General features: G+C 40.3%; 1 protein-coding gene across 1 annotated transcript; it reads right to left on the reverse strand.

The window, feature by feature from the left end:
- Positions 1–3,835: 3,835 nt before the first annotated feature.
- On the reverse strand, positions 3,836–20,408 carry LOC117290498 (leucine-rich repeat-containing protein 43-like). The gene is made up of 16 exons (XM_033771917.1): positions 20,185–20,408; positions 16,997–17,051; positions 15,580–15,773; positions 14,401–14,511; positions 13,514–13,647; positions 11,839–11,959; positions 10,719–10,836; positions 10,030–10,106; positions 9,355–9,516; positions 8,581–8,668; positions 8,181–8,449; positions 7,203–7,346; positions 6,537–6,761; positions 6,025–6,106; positions 5,086–5,201; positions 3,836–4,113 (listed from the first exon to the last, which is right to left on the reverse strand). The coding sequence occupies exons 1-16, from the start codon at positions 20,278–20,280 to the stop codon at positions 4,003–4,005; spliced, it is 2,103 nt and encodes a 700-aa protein (XP_033627808.1). The 5' UTR covers positions 20,281–20,408; the 3' UTR covers positions 3,836–4,002.
- Positions 20,409–20,696: the final 288 nt, after the last annotated feature.

Below are 20,696 nucleotides of genomic sequence, written 5' to 3' on the forward strand. Positions count from 1 at the left end.
GGGTCAAACAAACACTTTTACCAAGACCTCCAGAACTCTGGTGCCTAGTGCCTGGGCTCTGGAACACTGGTACCTAGGCCTAACGAACACTAGTAACTAGGCCTATGGAACACCAGTGCCTAGGGTCAAACAAACACTTTTACCAAGACCTCCAGAACTCTGGTGCCTAGTGCCTGGGCTCTGGAACACTGGTACCTAGGCCTAACGAACACTAGTAACTAGGCCTATGGAACACCAGTGCCTAGGGTCAAACAAACACTTTTACCAAGACCTCCAGAACTCTGGTGCCTAGTGCCTGGGCTCTGGAACACTGGTACCTAGGCCTAACGAACACTAGTAACTAGGCCTATGGAACACCAGTGCCTAGGGTCAAACAAACACTTTTACCAAGACCTCCAGAACTCTGGTGCCTAGTGCCTGGGCTCTGGAACACTGGTACCTAGGCCTAACGAACACTAGTAACTAGGCCTATGGAACACCATTGCCTAGGGTCAAACAAACACTTTTACCAAGACCTCCAGAACTCTGGTGCCTAGTGCCTGGGCTCTGGAACACTGGTACCTAGGCCTAACGAACACTAGTAACTAGGCCTATGGAACACCATTGCCTAGGGTCAAACAAACACTTTTACCAAGACCTCCAGAACTCTGGTGCCTAGTGCCTGATGTATACTAGTGCCTAGGGCCTACGAAACACTGGTTACTAGGATCTAGGGAACACAGGTGCCCAGGGCCTTTGGAACACTGGTACCTAGGCCTAACGAACACTAGTAACTAGGCCTATGGAACACCAGTGCCTAGGGTCAAACAAACACTTTTACCAAGACCTCCAGAACTCTGGTGCCTAGTGCCTGATGTATACTAGTGCCTAGGGCCTACGAAACACTGGTTACTAGGATCTAGGGAACACAGGTGCCCAGGGCCTTTGGAACACTGGTGCCTTGGCCTACAAAACACTGGTGCCTCACGCCAAAGGAACACTGGTGCCGAGGGCCAATGGAACAGATGAGGGGATAGTAGTGTACCACGATCTATAAATAATTCATCCTTACAATTGTGGACATTTTGACAAACCTGTGTGACATGAAACAGTGCCTCTTTGTACAAGTGTAAATATTGTTGTACTGTTCATCATGTGTAGTTGCAAACATTTTGAAATGTTTAAAACCTGATTTAAACTGGGCTACCTTAAAGACACTGGACACTATTGGTAATTGTCAAAAACTAGTCTTTACAGTTGGTGTAACTCAACATATGCAAAAAATATCAAACCTTTGAAAAATTGAGCTCAATCGGTCGTCGAAGTTGCGAGATATGAATGAAAGAAAAAAATACCCTTGTCACACAAAGGTGTGTGCGTTTAGATGGTTGATTTTGAGACCTCAAGTTCTAAATCTGAGGTCTCGAAATCAAATTCGTGGAAAACTACTTCTTTCTCGAAAACTATGGCACTTCAGAGGGTGCCGTTTCTTACAATGTTTTATACCATCAACCTCTCCATATTACTCGTCACCAAGAAAGGTTGTATGCTAATAATTATTTTGAGTAATTACCAATAGTGTTCACTGCCTTTAAGCGGCAGGCTCAGTGGCCATGGGGTTATGACATCTGCAGCCGATGTCAAAAAGAGCTAGTCCTAACTTCGGACTAGTCCTAGGAGATATTAAAAACTTAAGGGTTACACATGTCACATATTCGGTTCACTGTTAGAAAGAGTAATTCGTCCTAACTCGAGATAAGACTAGTCCTAACTCTTTGTGAAATCGACAGATTTTAATACGGGGGTTTGGTTTGAATCCTACCTGAGTAGCCTGTGGAGTTTTCCCTCTTGGACTCTTGAGTATAAAGTGCTTATCACATAGGGCCAAAATAGTCATCGTTTTAAAGTGTGTGCAGTTAATTTTTTTAAACTTTTGTAAATGTTATCTATATATTGTGACAGTAAACATTGAGGCACTCTTACAGACATAATGGGCTTTAAAAAAAAACGCCTCAAAAATACACAACTGTTTTATATTACTGCTAGGCCCATAATAATTATTATTGTAAATTGTTTGCCCTAAAATTATCGACACAAATTGTACATTTTAAAAATACCTCAAATGACATTGGTTTGTAAATATTTTGAACTTTCTGTGTTTGATTGTTGAATTTAAAAGCTTTATTTGGTATTTTATCTAATAAAGCTGGTTGTTTCTTAAAGATTTTGTGATTTTATCTGATTTCAGCCAGTCTTCTGACAAAGATGCAAGGCTTACCCCCTTCTTGTTTTATTTGATTTCATACAAATTTTTGACAAAAGCTTAAGGTTTACCCGTTATGAATTTATCAGATTTCAGGCACATTTAAACTAAAATGCAAGAGTTATATCCCTTGTGATTTTTTTTATTTCAGCAAATTTTTGACAAAAATTCAAGGCTCTCCACCTATGATTTTATTGTAGTTCAGCTATTTTTTGACAAAAATGCAAGGCTTACCCCCTCGTGATTTTATTAGATTTTCAGCCAGTTTGGGAAAAAACTGTAAAGCTCATCTCTTGTGATTTTATCTGATTTCAGCTAATTTTGGACAAAAATGCAAGTCCTACCCCTTGTGATTTTATTTGATTTCAGCTAATTTTGGACAAAAATGCAAGTCCTACCCCTTGTGATTTTATTCGATTTCAGCTAATTTGGACAAAATTCCAAGGCTTACCCCCTGTGATTTTATCCGAATTCAGCAAATTTTGAATAAAAAATGCAAGGCTTACCCCTTGTGATTTTATTTGATTTCAGCTAATTTGGCCAAAAAAGCAAGGCTTACCTTCTAATGATTTTATCTGATTTCAACTAATTTTGACAAAAATGCAAGTCTTCCCCCTTGTGATTTTATTCGATTCCAGCTAATTTGGTCAAAAATGCAAGGCTTACCCCTTGTGATTGTATCTGATTTCAGCTAATTAGGACAAAAGTGCACGAAACTCACACATTTTTTATCAGTCTCACCAATACTTTATTCACCAGAAAAACCTACGTGATATCTTACACTGTGCCTTTCTAGGGTGTCAAATATTTACAAAAAATATTTACATTTTTTTTTTTTAATATATGAGAATTAAGACATGACCTCTTCATTTGATGGATTATCAACAACTAATTTCTATATATTTTCTGGTCAAAATATCTAAGGATGATTGCATTAAGAAGGGAACAAACATTTTGGGGCATACTACCCCACTTTTCAGTCTTGACAAAAACTAACCCTTTTTAAGATTTCAAAAATTTGTTGACAACAATGCAAGGCTTACTATAAGATTTCAGCCCATTTTTGACAAAAATGCCAGGCTTACCCTAGTGATTTTATCAGATTCTCACTTCATTCCACACTTGTCTCTGTTGCTGTAATCACAAAAACTTGCTAAGCACAGAAAAATAAAATCTTGCTTTGCAGAAACAGGTACCGGCCAAAATGCAATATAGTTTGCAACGTTGCAACTGATACCACACTATTTTTTTGCTGAGCAAAGAAATTTTGCTCCAACAGCTTTATGAAATTTGGCCCTTCCTTGGCAAAACAGCCCAACTTGACTTTTTTATTTATTTTAAGTATAAGATCATTTCATGGTCAATTGAAGGTGCTTTCACATTTTTAAGTTTCTATGGTATACTACATGTACGTATGGATGTGAACACAACAAACATGTCTTATCTTGGCCTCTTTCTACACTTTCATCCTGTTTAATGACACCAGCATTTCTCTGTGCTTGTTTTTCTCAGTATGAATTTTTTTCGAGTTAAGCCTGGTTCACACTTCATGCAAAGGACAATTTTGAAGTCACAAACGAATAATTCGTTGAAATGTGCTCAACGCCTGTGAGACATTTGCAGCAAAAAAAGGGCTGTGACGTCAAAATTCATTTTGCATTGGCAGGAAGAATGAACCGGGCGTGCTTCTGTCCAGACTCTTTGTCATCGCTTAGCACTAATATTTTTTAACTTGTTGCTGCTTAGCATTTAATCTCCTACTACGTCTGACCTCCAGCCTCACTCTTCCCTCCATCCTCTTCCGCTGGTTTCTGAACTTCTTTGGGTTTAGGAATGGAATCTCTCGCCGTCAGCCACCGATGAAGATCAACCTAGAGATGGAATAACAAAGACATAAGACTAAGGGCCTTGTCACATAGCAACTTTTACAGGCAACCTACCACAGTGCATGCTGCGAGACCACTTTGGTAGCACTGGATACATTTTTCAAGGAATATTTTACCATCACCAAGAAAAAAAGGGTTGCCAGTAAATTGCCTCGTGTGACATTCAAAATCAGCATAAAGATATCCAGTGATAGTTACCCAATAATTTGTATCTGTTAACTTGTATTGGTAAAATTTATAACCAAATATTTGTTTACAGTATAAAATCACCAACATGTTCTTGTACAACAAATTTAGTTCAATATACATGCAACTTAAAACAAAAAGACAATTTAAAGGATCTATGTAACTTTTGTGGGACAAAAAACACAATGTCCACAGATTTACACTAAACTTACACAGTTTAAAGATAATGATTGTACAAAGCTTCCCTGAAAATATTACGTGCTGAGGTGGTGTAGTTTTTGGAAAATGAGTAAAACAAATGTCATGAAAATAATTTTGTCTCATGAGACGAAAATTATTTTAATCATTTACAAACGTATTTTCATTACATTGTTTTACTCATTTCTCAAAAACTACAGCACCTCAGTTAAGTAATATTTGAAGGGAAGCTTTCCACTATTCATTTCATTATCTTCAAACCCTGTAAGTTTAATGTAAATCTATGGACATTTTGAAAAAGTACCCAAATTCTTTAAACACTGTACTTGAAAAGTTGAAAGCAAAACTTTCTGAGTCACAATTTTTTTGTTTATAGTTTGAGGGGGGGGGGTGGAGTTACGTGGGTTCGATTATGGTCACTGGAGTAATATGACTCTGGATTATTTTTTACACAGGACTTGGGGAAAGTACTGTTTTTAAGGGCGGAGTCTAACTTAAAATGATGGGGATGGGGTTATTGAAAGGGCTTACTGTGATGGGGGACAGGGATAATACAACAAAGCAGAATTTTACCTGGAGATGTACGGTGAGGGGAGGGGGCGGAGTCTGTACCTCCTCATCCTCGCTGAGCTGCGATTCGGACCTCTTCATCTTGGAATCTTTCTTATCGGGTTTGCCAGCTTTCTTGCCTAAATGGTTAAGTTGAGAAAGTTTAAAACAATCGTCACCACCTTGGTGCACAAATCTGAAGTATTTCTGTGAGAGCAGTTTTTTAGTAACTAATGACACCCACTCCACAGCCTGACCGTCTGACGTAACACTTTGAGGCGCGTGATTTATACGCCAGAAACCTGCCTTGAGCCTACATCAGGATCCTTCCAAATAAATCTTTGACCTCCAACTCATTCCACTAGGCGTGCAGGACGTCGCTTTGTGTGTTACAAGGACGTTTTCAGAAGGACACTAAAGAGGACATCCTCCCTTTACACCTGGCGTAACCTGGCATCAGACAGAACAACCTGGAGAGCCTACACGATGAAAGCCTGCACCAATTATGACACCGAACGGAGACTAAAGGACCTTGAGAGGAGAGCTCGTAGCTACTTAAAGATTTGGAGATGAATGCCCGTGTCGGGCAATGGCCACTACTACTACATTTCACATGGAGATTCAAAGTCAAATCTATGTATACATGTATCCACACAAAACATGCTGCATGCAGATGACTGAAAAGGCAGCTGACAAACATCACCTCAGACCAATCAAAACACAGAAATCTTATGTCACTGCACTTTTTATCCAATGAAATTATTGTATCCAATGAAATCATTGTATCCAATGAAATCACTGGTTCTGTAGAACCAGTGCCTGTCTTTATCCTTTACCCATAAAGACAGGGGACCAGTCAAGCTACTTCACTCTGTCTGTTTAATGTCACTTATGGCTGCTTTGCCTTTTGTTGGTTATGTAAGGAAAGATTCGGAAAATGTGCTTATAATTATTTATACCTACCCTTGTCTTTGTCTTTTTCTTTTAATTCTTTTCCTTTCTTGGCCTTTGAGGTGTCTCCACTTTCCTTTTTCTTCTTTTTGTCCTACAAATAAAAAAAGTAACAATTACTCTGTTGTTTTCATAACTCAATTACAGATTAAATAAGAGCTGTCATGAAAAGGGAATAAGTACACACATTCCAGCATTTCATAATCAAACGCCCGATTTGACTTTTGGATGGCCTGAAAAACTGTTGGACATACTTGAAGACGCCCTATTTATTTGGGCAAGAAAATGCTTTGTACACTATATACAAAAACTTAACATCTGAATACCAGTGTTGTGACTAAGGTAAACTGGCTGGTCGACACTAACCAGTTCTTTAAATAAACATGACTAGCACTCATGCAATGTTAAAGCATTGCCAACCAGTACTTTTTTTGCTGACAGTGTAAAAACAATCTGTGATCTATCTAGGTTTTTGATAACTGAGATAATCGAGTTATAACCTTCAGTGCTATGTTTTTTCTTACCTTCTTAGACTCTGAGCCCTCCTCTTTCTTCTGCTCCTCCTCCTCTTCCCCTACATCCAGCAATCCTCCTACACACCTACATGTCTCCTCAGTGCTATAGTCCCCATCAATGAAGCTAGATAACTCCACAGTGTAAAGACCTAGAACCGTCACCTCTGGAGGTGAGTGGATCAATTCTATCTCCGGTTCTTTCTTCTTCTTCCCCTTTCCACCTCCGGGTTTTTCCTGGATAAATACATGATGTGAGTAAATAATTTTAGTTTGGGTTTGAACAAAGAAATCATTACTGGAGCGGGATTTGAACCAATGACCTCCAGAGGGTGCCAGTCAGAAGCCATACAATCATTAACTGGCTGTATGGCTTCCGACTGGCACAAAATAACAAAGAAATGGAAAAAATGGAAATGGAAATAATAATCTATGATTATTATTGTCACTATGATCGAAAGAGGTATCCTTAACTCTTCTATTGTAAACTGATCTAAGATAACCTTCTATTTTATTGCAATATACCGTAAAACATTAAAAATCACTGGGGTGCATTTTGGCGGTCGTGACCAATAACGGTTTTCGATTGAATTTGCCATTGGTGAATCACTGGCCAATGAGCGTAAAAGTTACAGGTAACAACTGCCAAAACACACTCGAGACTTGAGTTCCTCCTACCTTGGGTTTCTCTTTCTCGTTTTTACTATCCTTCCCGGTTTTGGCCGACTTCGCATGTCCCCCTCCTCCTCCTCCTCCCTTCTCTCCCTTCTTGCCTGCTTCGCTGGCCTTCTCTTCCCCCTCCTCTGCTGGTACGGAGAGCACCTGATGAAAACAATCGTATAATGGTCAGTGAATAAGAGAAGACATCAAATGCAGCAATAACACTGACTCTTGAATAAAGTAGCAAACTTTTGTTGAAAACAGGGGGCCCAAGATCAGGGAAGAGTGCAAAATTAACTAAGCAGTAACGCGAGGATAGCCTTGTCAGGTTGTTTAAAGCCATTGGACACTTTCGGTAAACAGTATTGTCCAAGGCCCACACTTCGTGTATCACAACTTATATATAAAATAACAAACCTGTGAAAATTTAGGCTCAATCGGACGTCGGAGTTGGGAGAAAATAACGGGAAAACCCACCCTTGTATCCGCACGTTTCGCAGTGTCATGAAATGTGTTTAAAATAAATCCGTAATTCTCGATATCGAGAATTGATATTGTTTTACTGTTCTTAAAAAGTAAAAGCATTTCATGGAATAATATTTCAAGAGAAGTCTTTCACCACTACCTTCTGTAAACCCTGTAAGTTATTTGAAAATCTGTGAACTTTTTTTTCTGTACCGAAAGGGTCCAATGGCTTTAAGGTTTTCCATGGTTTACTATCTGCAAGCTTTCAGCAACTCCTCAAGCTACATCTGAAAAGATGGCTTTGGCTATGGCTAAAGCTAGATCGCTGAATGGAAAATTCCAATTCTTCAACAAAACTGCTGCATGTAACTTTAAGTACTATTTTGGGAGATATGTTTGTGGAACAATACAAACAACACAAAGTGGGGAATTCTGTGGTAAGCGGCACCTTCAAATTGGTCCTAGATGATCACTTAGAGCAGGTACAAGACACTAATATTGATCAGATATTGGTATGAGTAAGTCTTGCACCTTGTCTTCTTTCACAGTGATTGCCATTCCCCTCTTCAAAAACTCCTTCAGCGCAGGCAAATCATCGATGACCAACTCGTGCTCCCAGGTGAATTCCAGGCCCTCCTCAGACCATTGCAACCCCTCTGTTCGGTATGGAACTAGCTTTAATGGAGGCAGCGGTGAACCTGAGTGGTCTGTACCATTACTGGCTGAGGGGGGTGGCTGCTGATCTGATTGGTCTTCATCATCGGCTTCTGTGAAAAATGTTCCCTCTGTGACAGGTCCATCTAAAGAAGTAAGGCGGGAAGATTTAGAAATATTAGCATGAAGGTTTTGCTGTTTTAGGCCTTCCATCTTCAGGAAAGATTGGCGGTTTTTAAAAATAGTTATTGTTTTTAAAGTACCTACATGTATTTACCTTGGTTTGTGACTGGTTCTGCAGTATTGATGCACTGTTCATCACTACCCATTTGCTCAACAACATCGTCTGAACTTGGTAGCTGAGGCTAAAATACAATAAGCGAGTGAGTAGTCAACAAAGTGTACCAAATTCTGCACTAAGACTTGTCACCAGGGCCCAATTTCATAGAGCTGCTAAGCACAAAAAAATTGCTTAGCATGACATTTCTTCCTTGATAAAAACAAGGTTACCAACAAAATTTCCACTTGTTGCATATTCCTTGTTATTGGTATTCAGCTGTTGTTTGCTTATCCTGAAAATCACTTGGAATTTTGGTTGGTAATCCTGTTTTTATCAAGACAAAAATTTCATGCTAAGCAAATTTTTGTGCTTGGCAGCTCCATGAAAATGGGCCCAGATTCAGGATTCCATCAGACTCAGTACATAAATTTACTTTGTTTTTTTGGTGTTTTTTTTTTTTTTTTTTTTTTTGGGGGGGGGGGGGGGGCGGGGGGCGGGGTGAGATTCTCAGGTTAGCTCAGTGGTTTCTTTTCCTGCCTTTCACCTCTGTGGACCCCAGTTCGAATCCCTCCTCAGACTCGGAGCTGTTCATGTGGATTGGGTTTTCAGTCCCTACCTGATTGCGTGGGTTTCGGCTTTGGGGGTTTTCCTCCAACATCTAAAAAACTGTGCATTTCTTCTTGTTCCCTATTCATCCTATTATTGGCAGTAATTGTGCTACTGGATGTGTTATTAAATAGATAAAATAATAAATATAATTAAAAGACTTACCCCCGAGTCCTTCTCCAAGTCCCCTGTTTCTTTATCAGTCAAGAGCGATGCGACATCTTTGCTCTGAGCTGACAAAACCCTAGCCTGGAAATCCTCCAGGAACATGCACTCTACATAGTAGGTACGCGTAACAATGGGAAACTCGGGCTGTTCCTCAGTGGCCTGCGGGAAAGTAAAAGATGCCATCTGGAAATTTATTTGTTTTTGACGTTTGTTGAGGTCTCATTAAAAATCCGCTATGAATTAGTATAAAATAAAGTGAAACTTCTAAAGGCAGTGGACACTATTGGTAATTACTCAAAATAATTGTAAGCATCAACACTTATATTTGGTAATGAGATATGGAGTGCCGTTGATAGTATAAAACAATGTGAGAAACTCCCTCTGAAGTAACATAGTTTTGAGAAATAGGTAATTTCTCACTCAAATAATAAAAATTTCAGGCCCTACATGCCTGAAGCCTATTTTATGCATCTTGAGGCACACAAATGTTTGCAACAAGAGTCTTTTCTCTCTCACTGTTTTCTTGCAACTTCTTTGACCGATTGAGCCCATATTTTCACAGGTTTGTCATTTAATGCATATGTTGGGATACACCAAGTGGTCTTTGACAATTACCAAAAGTGTCCAGTGCCTTTATCCCCATAAATGTAACCCTAAAAAAGTTCCCCTTACCTGAAGTTCTGGGGGCATTGGAATGCCCGTCACCATGCCAACCTTGACAGTAACCTTTGCCTCGTCTAAAATAAATTCTGTCAAAACAAAAAGAATATTAAAAACACTTAAAACCCTTTCATGGCTTCTGACTGGCACGCAAGAACAAAGATATTGACTAATAGGGAGACCGACAACAAAAAGGGCTGGATAGCTCAGTCTGGAGACAACTGGCTTATCTGTAATTGTTCTCTACTTTTACTTTTTTGTTTAATAGACCATTCTTTAATTAGCTGTATGTTCAATTTGCAATAATATGGAAGTAATTGTCGAGTTGAATGCCCCTTATTTTTGACAGCGCGAGGGCGCTATAAATAGTATTTTTATCACTTCCGGGGGTACACGCGATTCGCCCTGCACAAATTAATAGGCGTTCTGTCACTTTTGTTGCGCCGTAGTTTCAATTTGCTTTAGAGGTGGATTATAACGGCTCCTTTAAAAGTCTTATTGTCTGTGATGGATTAGATGTCTGTGGTGGTAATGTGTTCCAATCTTTAAAAACTGTTTTGGGTATGAATGAATATACCCCCGGAAGTGATTGAGAGCGCCCTCACACGGTCAAAAATATGGCCCATTGAATTTAATTAAATTTACTGAGATTGCTGAAATGGCTTGGGTGAGATCATAAAATAGTGGGAGAAGCCACTCACCTATTTTTCTGGCCAGACCCTTGAAGTGGTGCTTTTCATCTGCGGAGATCCCAATATCATCAAGAATGGTCAGACTTCGTAGGCTGTCTATAATGAAACCTCGATAGCCTGGTATCAACTATCAAGAATGAAATGAGTGTCAACAGTTTATTAGTTTGATTTGTAGTTTAATTAACACACGTTGTACACTTTGTAATTAAGTAGGATTTGAAACTTTGCATGATAAGAGTATACAATTTGGTGAGGTTTGCAGTAAATCTCTTTTGAGTAGTGTTTTCTGAAAAGAACCGGTCGTTGGTTGACAATTAAACATTTCAATCAGTATGCTCGGATCGTCGTCAGGAGATGGACAAGCATCCGAAGTAGGAACCAACTATGGCCAAGTGTCTTGCTCAAGGACACAAGTGTCCTGACCAAGACCTGAACCCACACACTAACCAACACCGGTACTTAAGTCCAGTGCTCTAAACCACTTGCCCTGTTCGCATTGGACTTAATTTGGGTAAACTAACTGAGCAAATGGGTAAGTTACCCATTTTAGGTCCAATGCGAACAGCCCAGGAAGTTTCCCTCCCAGGTAACTTACCCGACCTGAATGGGTAGTTTAACCGACCCACGAGTGCCCAGTTGACCAGGTTTATTTAACCGAGCCGAAAAGTCCAATGCGAACACGATCTGGGTAAAAGCTGTCCCGGTAAAAAGCCACATCCGGTCCCCCGATCTACCTGCCGCGCCACGTGATTGTGTGATGACACATCGTACACATGCATCGTTTAAATGGACGGAAGCTCGGTTGCACTTATTGCATTCTCGTTGTCATGCACCCCGGTCAAAGGTCACTGCAATAGCGCCCTCTTGTATTTGTCTTAAGTTAGTCGGTATGTGTTTTACCGATCGATTAGTTTACCCAACTCATTAATCCAAGTGCGGACGCTGCTAAAATTTCCCTTTTCGAATGTTAACCACTGTCTCGGTAAAACATTAGTCCAATGCGAACACGGCTTATGCCACAACACTCCACAACGGAAAGGAAAGCTAACACTGTCTACAAGTCTGTATCAACACAAAAGAAAACCCAAAGAGGCCATTGTTTTGAATGGCCAGTGAGGAATGCACTTACTGCCAGAGGGTTACCGATTAGGACGAGATTCCTGAGTTTGGGAAGCGTTGCTAGCGTCTGCACAACCTCGATGAGGTCACAAAGGTTATTGTGACTCAGATCAAGAGATAATAGATCGGGCCTGGAAACAAAACAAACGAGACAACTGTTAATTCAAATCAATTTGGGTAATATAAGCCATTTGCGTGTGAGATTTCAGTATTGTCTGGTACAATGACGTGCTTAAACACAAGTTGCCACTTAATTTTGAATTCCTCAAACTATCAAGAAAGTTGCTTTTGTCACTTGATTAGGGGCAAGCTTTTGCTTAGTTTTGAAGAGATGGTGAACACCCATTCATGATTCTGGCTACAGGTGTATGGCTCAATGGTACCAGGGTTTGCTCTGGAGGTTGCTATACAAAAGCTTGTCTCGAACCATGTGACATAGCAACTTTCTCTATAGTCTGAGGAATTCAAATGTAAGCAGTGCATTGTAACTAAGTAAGTCATTGTACCAGACATTATTCAAATCTAACTTGCAAATGGCTCATTACAGGTGTGAAATTAGACTTGTGGACAAGTTGTTTTAATGTTTGCTCCGGTGATAGTCGAGTCGTGGTGTAATACTCAGCTCTCCACGATCTAAGACTGCTCTCACGAGACCACTGCTCTCATGTGAGGCTACTGGTCTTCTGAAATGGGACCATAGTCTCTAGAGCAGTAATCTCTCAGGGGTCCGGCAATCTCGAGAGAACATCAAATTAGTTGGAAAGCTATCAACGCCAAAAACAGTTAACGATTTGCCCAAAAGTCTAGCGTGATATGTGACCCTTGAAATAAAGTAGTAAATATTTTTAAGAACAAGACCTATGGTATCTTACTGATTTTGATAGGGCAAAATAATAAATAAATAAAAATAGGAGTCTCGTTAAAATGCCATCAGGTTTAAATTTACAGGTTCTTCTCTAACAAAGTGGATAGTCTGTAGTCGATAGTCATGATTTAGTGGACAGTCACATAGAGACACAGTGAATAGCGATAGTGCATATCACAAAGAGATTGTGGATAGTCACACAAAGGTAGTGGATGGTCTATAGTGGATAGTCACATAGAGATCATGGATAGTCCATAGTGGGCATAATAGAGATAGTGGATAGTCCATAGCGGATAGTGGATAGTCACATAGAGATCATGGATAGTACATAGTGGGCATAATAGAGATAGTGGATAGTCCATAGCGGATAGTGGATAGTCACATAGAGATCATGGATAGTCCATAGTGGGCATAATAGAGATAGTGGATAGTCCATAGCGGATAGTGGATAGTCACATAGAGATCATGGATAGTCCATAGTGGGCATAATAGAGATAGTGGATAGTCCATAGCGGATAGTGGATAGTCACATAGAGACCATGGATAGTACATAGTGGGCATAATAGAGATAGTGGATAGTCCATAGCGGATAGTGGATAGTCACATAGAGATCATGGATAGTACATAGTGGGCATAATAGAGATAGTGGATAGTCCATAGCGGATAGTAGATAGTCACATAGAGATCATGGATAGTCCATTAGTGGGCATAATAGAGATAGTGGATAGTCTAAAATGGACAGTCACACAGTGGATACTAGTCACATAGAGATATTGAATAGTTTATAGTGGACTTAGTTGATAATCACAATATCCCTTACCAGTAGGTTCCCGTAATGTAGTCATGTAGAGCAGAGATCTTGTTTAGACCAAGGCCAAGGTGACTTAAAGTGGGAGGTGGCTTGTTGCATAACGGTTCCAAATCACTGATCTGATTGGCCACAAGCTCCAAAACCTAGGCATTGTGAAAAAAACAAACGCTAAGTTGGAAATAGCAGTAGAGAGTGTTGAAAACTGGGTCCAATTTCATAAAGCTGTTTAGCAGAAAATACTGCTTAGCAATTAAATTCTATGCTAAAGCATAAACTGAGTGGGGCACCAGTTTCGACAATATAAACTTTATGGAACTTTATAAGGCATGATTTCACAAAGAGCTTGGATTGATCTTAAGTTATTTAATAGCAAAGTGTGATGTCATTATACAACCACTGTGGAAATACCGACAACTCATCTTAAATTGAATCTTTAGTGCTAAGTGAAATAGAGCCCTGGCCCATCAATCTTACAAAAGCTAGTAAATTGCACAAGCAACATAAATCCTTAAAGGCACTGGGCACCTTCGGTAATAATTATCAAAGACCAGTATTCGCCTTTGATGTATCCCAACATATGCGTACAATTTTTGACTCAAAGTTTTGACTCAATTGGTCACTAAAGTTGCAAGAAAATATCAAAAGAAATAATGCCACTGTTGCACTGATAAAGGCTTCAAGTCTGAAGAATTTTTCCAATTCAAGCATCTTAGTGAGATATCACCTTTCTCAAATCTACCTCAGTCCAGAGGGAGTCGTTTCTCACAATGTTTTATACTATCAACACCTCTCCATAAGTTGTTATGCAATACACCTTTTTTTTAGTAATAACCGAAAGGGTCCAGTGCTTTTAAGTCCATGAGTAGGAAAAGACCTCCGACCATCGACCCCATTACCTTTAGCGTGCTTGGAATATTACGGGTGTCAACTGCTCTCAGTTTATTCACACTCAACGTAAGTTCTTCAAGATTCCTGAACTTGAGTAAACCGTCATCAACTGTATGCACCTTGATCAAAATGGAATCAAAATACAAACAAAATAATAATTGATGTTTAATTGTATCAGGGATTAAAAAATACAATTTTTTACATTTTTTTTAACCCACACGGATGTGGCTATTGATTGTTACGGTGCCCACTGCTGATATAGGGCTAGCTCGGTGGTCTAGGCAAAAGTCATGGGTTTAAATCCCACCTGCGTAATTTTCCCGTGGTTAAGTACTGAGCATACAGTGCTTAACAGATATCACTGTAGGGTTAACAACAAAATAATCATCTCATTGTTACCAATGAGTTTCTGTAGCTCAACTGACCAACCCTTTTTTTTTTTGCTGGAAGATCGTTTATACACCCCCACGAGAGGATGTTACATACATACTTACATACACTGGGCTTTTATATAGCGTCATTTCATTAAGACATCATCTTTTCTTTGCAGTGGTCGAGGTTAAAGCCTTGAAGGGCGCTGCCGGGCAGGCCCACCCAGAACTGACAAACTTTGCACCGCACTCGGGGGAAAATTCACTGTACCGCCCAGAGACAGATTTCAACAAGATTGCACTTCAGCAACGATGACCCCATAAATAAATGTGAATAACTTTGTTGTCCCGCTCGCCCTTGGTGGACTTAAACAAATTGGATTAATAGCTCCTAACCACTTAAGTTGGTCCAGCTACAACCCCCGACAGTGGTCTGTGTACTTTGGACAATGGACAGCTATTTTGTGACAAAATTCAATCCACGTTTGTACTTATAAACTAATTTTTCTAAAAATAGTTGGGGAGAATCGCAAGAAGAACATTTCTACACTCTACTAGAGACGTGTCTTAATCTTTACAGTGGTCTAGCAGTTGGCCAGCAGCCAAGGCCAGGAGCCAAGATAACCGACTCGTTGCATTGTGTTGTGTATGATTAAGTTGTGTTAGAGAGACCAGCAGCTGAGTTCAGTGAGTTCAAAGAATAAATAAATCAGTGTGTTTCATATTGAACGGTATTTGATTTCGTTTCTTTTCTGTCTTCGTTTGGCTGCAGAGCAGACAAGGACCTGTTGGCAGTATGTCACAGTATTTTCTTACATTCTTGTCCACTATTCTGAGCGACTTGAAGTGATCCAGAATAAATTGATTGCTGATGAGCCAGGGACTCTTAACAGCGATGTCTCGTAGCTGTTTGGCTTCTGAACTCCAGCTGTAGTCGACGCTGTACGGAGAGAAAGTGGAGGAGATCAACTCCTCGAGGGTCTCCTCTTGCTCTTTATGGGCTCCGACATCTACACGAACACAAAAGGATAAGAAAATTTTATGCTGTGGATGCCGTGGGTTATTTCCATGCCTGGTGAAAAGTCCCCAACATTCAAAACAATCATTAAAGATGCTATGTCAGATTTTTGGCCGATTTGACCCACAAATTTTGATTTAAAATTCAATAGGTATTTTAAAAGGGGTCGAGAAAGTTACAAGCTTTCATTTGAGCCATAGCTCGAAAAAGTTCGCCAATTATTAGTAGCAGTGAAATTAAGTGCTCAGAATTAGTTTTTGTCGGGATCCCGACAATATATCACGTGACCAATTCTAATGTGTTTTATAAGAAACGTTTTAAATTTTTTTTATGGTTCCCGACCATTAAAAGTAAAACTTTTTTTCGTTAGAGCGGGTGATACTCTTTGAAATACCATTCACTCAAAAAAATCTATTTTTTAATGTTTGAGGCCAAAAATCTGACACAGCATCTTTAACATAGCAGCACATAAAAGCTGACGAATTACAAACTAACTTATTACCAGGCATGTGAGTGGACCCTTAAAAAAAGAGCTGCAAACACTACATCGTGTAACGTCAAGTGAGCGTGCGTCACGCATTACGCTGCTAACATTAGGGCACCCGATTAATCCAATGCTTAACTCACATTATTGTAGTTGTACATTATTGTTGCAAAGCTTATAAGGCATGCCAAGCCTATATAAGGGGGGATTTAAAAAAGAAAAAAAAGAAAGAAAAAATCGGCCTGATAAAGAAAAATCCAGAGATCGTTGGTTCGAATCCCACTCTAGGCAATTCTTTGTTCAACCCCAAAACTCATTCCAAAATTTACCCAGTCAGTTTCCCTTGTGGTTTATATTGATGTCTGAAACAAAAAGTCGCATCCCCTTAAGGTGATCCCCTGACTGCCGCTTCCCAGGTTGTATCGTTATTTGGGTGTGATCCCTGGCTACACGGCAGTTAACGGTTGTATGGCTTCTGACTGGCACCCCCGAACAAAGATATTGACAAAATAGGGACACTGCCAATATAGGCTAGATAGCTCAGTTGGTAGAGCGCCGTCGCGTTAATCCAGAGGTCGTTGGTTCGAATCCCACTCTAGTCAATTCTTTGTTCAACCCCAAAAAATCCTTTCAAAATTTAAAGTCAGTTTCCCTTGTGGTTTATATTGATAAAGAAAAAAGCGAATATCCGCTTTCAAGCGGAGATTTGACAGGACTGTATTATTACAAACCTTTCAGCGTTGTAGTGAAACGTGATTCTGGTAGACTCTTGTCACTCAAGGTGCGCTGAAAACAAATAAACAAAATCCCAGTAATAATCCAGGTCGAAAGTACAATTAAAACAACCTGCCACTGCTTTACTCCTAGAACTATGAGGTTCATTCCGCTATCGTCTAGCAGAACGAACCTACTCCTAGAACTATGAGGTTCGTTCCGCTATCGTCTAGCGGAACGAACCTACTCCTAGAACTATGAGGTTCGTTCCGCTATCGTCTAGCGGAACGAACCTACTCCTAGAACTATGAGGTTCGTGCCGCTATCGTCTAGCGGAACGAACCTACTCCTAGAACTATGAGGTTCGTTCCGCTATCGTCTAGCGGAACGAACCTACTCCTAGAACTATGAGGTTCGTGCCGCTATCGTCTAGCGGAACGAACCTACTCCTAGAACTATGAGGTTCGTTCCGCTATCGTCTAGCGGAACGAACCTACTCCTAGAACTATGAGGTTTGTTCCGCTATCGTCTAGCGGAACGAACCTACTCCTAGATTTATGAGGTTCGTTCCACTATCATCTAGCGGAACGAACCTTCTCCTAGAACTATGAGGTTTGTTCCGCTATTGTCTAGCGGAACGAACCTACTCCTAGAACTATGAGGTTCGTTCCGCTATCGTCTAGCGGAACGAACCTACTCCTAGAACTATGAGGTTTGTTCCGCTATTGTCTAGCGGAACGAACCTACTCCTAGAACTATGAGGTTCGTTCCGCTATCGTCTAGCGGAACGAACCTACTCCTAGAACTATGAGGTTTGTTCCGCTATCGTCTAGCGGAACGAACCTACTCCTAGAACTATGAGGTTTGTTCCGCTATCGTCTAGCGGAACGAACCTACTCCTAGATTTATGAGGTTCGTTCCACTATCATCTAGCGGAACGAACCTTCTCCTAGAACTATGAGGTTCGTTCCGCTATCGTCTAGCGGAACGAACCTCATAGTTCTAGGAGTACCACTGATGAGTGCTACGTATATAATAAGCCACTATTATTTTGATTTGTTTTATTAATGACACCATAATATTTAGTACATTTTCTAAATGTGATTTCCCAAAGAATTTGTGTCTGGGTCACTAGAAATATCAAAGAGTTAGTCATTATAAGTGTTTATTTGAAATTAGCAAGATTTACTCCTAGAAGTTAGAACTACGGTTGATTTAAAAAAAAAACAGACTCTCCCACTTTCAAGTTTCATTCATGGAGATGATGACGGAGATGATGATGATACTTGATAGCGAAACGAAGCTTGTATCTTGTCTTTAGAACTGGCAGGAGTAAGCCAACAGAAAATAAGCTGCAGATCATATAGAGTAGAGGCTACATTTAAGTGTTTACTTCTAGCTCAGTGCTAGACCTAGACCCAGTGACTGGGACGCTAGATTCCTTTTTTCGAAATTTTGACATTATCGGTCACGGGGCACTAGATTCCTTTTTTCGAAATTTTGACATTATCGGCCATGTCAAAATTTTGAAAAAAGGAATCTAGCGCCCCAGTCACACACTGGGTCTATGCTAGACCCAGAAACCGGGCGCTTTACTCCCTTTTCATTTGAATTTGAGTAGGCCCTACAGCGCCCCAGCCCAGATACTCAACTGGGTCTAGCTCGGTGCTTGCTCTGTGCACTATGTTGGATCGGAACTAAACACCTACCACCATTGGCATTTTATTTCAGAGCCAAGAACTATGCTGTACTGTACTTGGCATAGAGGACACAGCCCTAGCATGGTGCAAATCGTATCTCCACAATAGAACTCAGCATGTATGTATTGGCACTGCGATATCCGACTCTGTTGTTTTGAACTACTCTGTGCCACAGGGGTTGGTACTCGGCCCGCAGTGGTTTCTGCTGTACACTTTACTGATTCGGGACATCATCCTCAAATTTAATCTGAATTACCATGTGTACGCAGACGACACTCAGCTATACATCACGTTTAAATCTTCTCAAGAAAACGCCAATGCATCTATTGCAAGACTTGAGAAATGCGCCCAAGAGATTTAAAGTTGGACACAACAAAACTTCCTGAAGTTAAATGATGATAAGACAGAGTTCCTTTTATTTGGGTCACGTCAGTGCCATACATCTCCATCGGTGATGCTCGGATAGCTCCCTCGCTGAAAGCTCGGAACTTGGGGGTTATTTTTGATTCATCGATGACACTTCAGCCACACATCAACAATATTGTTCGTTTATCATCATATCACATCAGGAATATAGGTAAGATTCGCAAGTACTTGGACAAAAGTGCCACTGAAAAGGTCATTCACGCATTTGTTACTTCTCGTCTTGACAACGGCAATGCTCTTCTCTACAGTCTTCCTAACAACCAGATTTCCTGACTTCAATGGCTCCAAAATACTGCTGCCCGCATTGTGACACTGTCCAGAAAATCCTGTTCTATCACCCCCATTCTGAAACAACTACACTGGCTCCCTATCTCTCAACGAATCATCTTCAAGCGGATGCTCGTTGTCCACAAAGCTCTAAATGGCAAGGCTCCCCACTATATTTCTGAACTGCTTCAACTTCAAGTTTACACTCCATCAAGGAATCTTCGATCAAGTTCCATGCTTCTCCTCATTGAACTTAAGTCTCGACACTCATGGGGTGACAGGTCTTTTTCTTCAGCCGTGCCACGCATCTGGAACTTTTTACCACTTAATCTTCGATCTTGTGTTTGTACCGCAAAATTCAAGTCTCTTCTCAAAACTTATCTTATGTCACAGGTTTTCAATGACTAATTTTGTTGTGTCTGTTTTTCTTTGTGTTGTGTTTTGTTTTTGTTTTGTTTTTGGTTTTACTGCGCCTTGAACACCCAGCAGGGTGGATATGTGCGCATTACAAGTCTTATTATTATTACTATTATTATTATTATTATAGTTTTGTGTTCTTTTCACTGACACATACAGTGACACTGTACTACTGTACTGACATGACTGACTACTGTCCTTACTTTCGTTATTTTTCTCATGTTTAAATAGCCTAATATGCATGTTAAACCATAGTCTAGAACAATCGTGGCAATTAAACATCAGCGAATCAGTATCCTGCCACAACATCTCATGTGAGTGAATTAGATACCATTTTACTTATAACAAAATGCAAAAGTTGTGGCAGGAACTTTTCCTGTTCGACATTCACATACCCAAGATCCTCGTCCGCAGGGAAATTCTGTAAGACATAATGTTCTAAGTTGCCTCTCAAACGCAGTGAAAGCGTCGATTCCAATAGCTACCGGCATGATTGCTTCATTATGCTGTCTAGCTCATATAAAAAATTAAAATATGACAGCGTGCCAATAATTTTGTAACATTCACACCACACTTTCCGTCAAGTTTCGGCTAGCTGTTTTTACTCCTTCACTGTTCTAAAAATTATCTTCATCGCTTGTGTTGTTTAGCAACGTACTACTGCCCTCTATTGTCAAAACTGAACCAGGTTAATCGTAAGTTTTGGGCGGGGCGTGAACGGGCCGGCCGGAGAGGGGGAGTTATGACAACAGAGTGTGCAGACTGACTGTGAGGGTGTGCATTATAACTAGGCACTGGACCCTTTTGGTAATAATTACTCAAAATAATGGTTAGCTTAAAACTTACTTGGTACATGTTGGGGAATGCAGAGCATCACGCCTTTCTGGCGCGGCACGGCATTGGGACT

The sequence above is a fragment of the Asterias rubens genome, chromosome 5, assembly GCF_902459465.1.
Source record: "Asterias rubens chromosome 5, eAstRub1.3, whole genome shotgun sequence".
NCBI lineage: Eukaryota > Metazoa > Echinodermata > Asteroidea > Forcipulatida > Asteriidae > Asterias > Asterias rubens.

What these genes read in the sequence shown, in the direction of transcription:
- LOC117290498 (XM_033771917.1), bottom strand. Translation starts at nt 20,280, where the DNA reads ATGCCGGTAGCTATTGGAATCGACGCTTTCACTGCGTTTGAGAGGCAA. An exon ending in TACATTACGGGAACCTACTG is followed by an intron (nt 11,960 to 13,513) that starts GTAAGGGATATT and finishes TTTTGTTTCCAG; the next exon opens with GCCCGATCTATTATCTCTTG. An exon ending in TCACTGTGAAAGAAGACAAG is followed by an intron (nt 7,347 to 8,180) that starts GTGCAAGACTTA and finishes TGTTTTCATCAG; the next exon opens with GTGCTCTCCGTACCAGCAGA.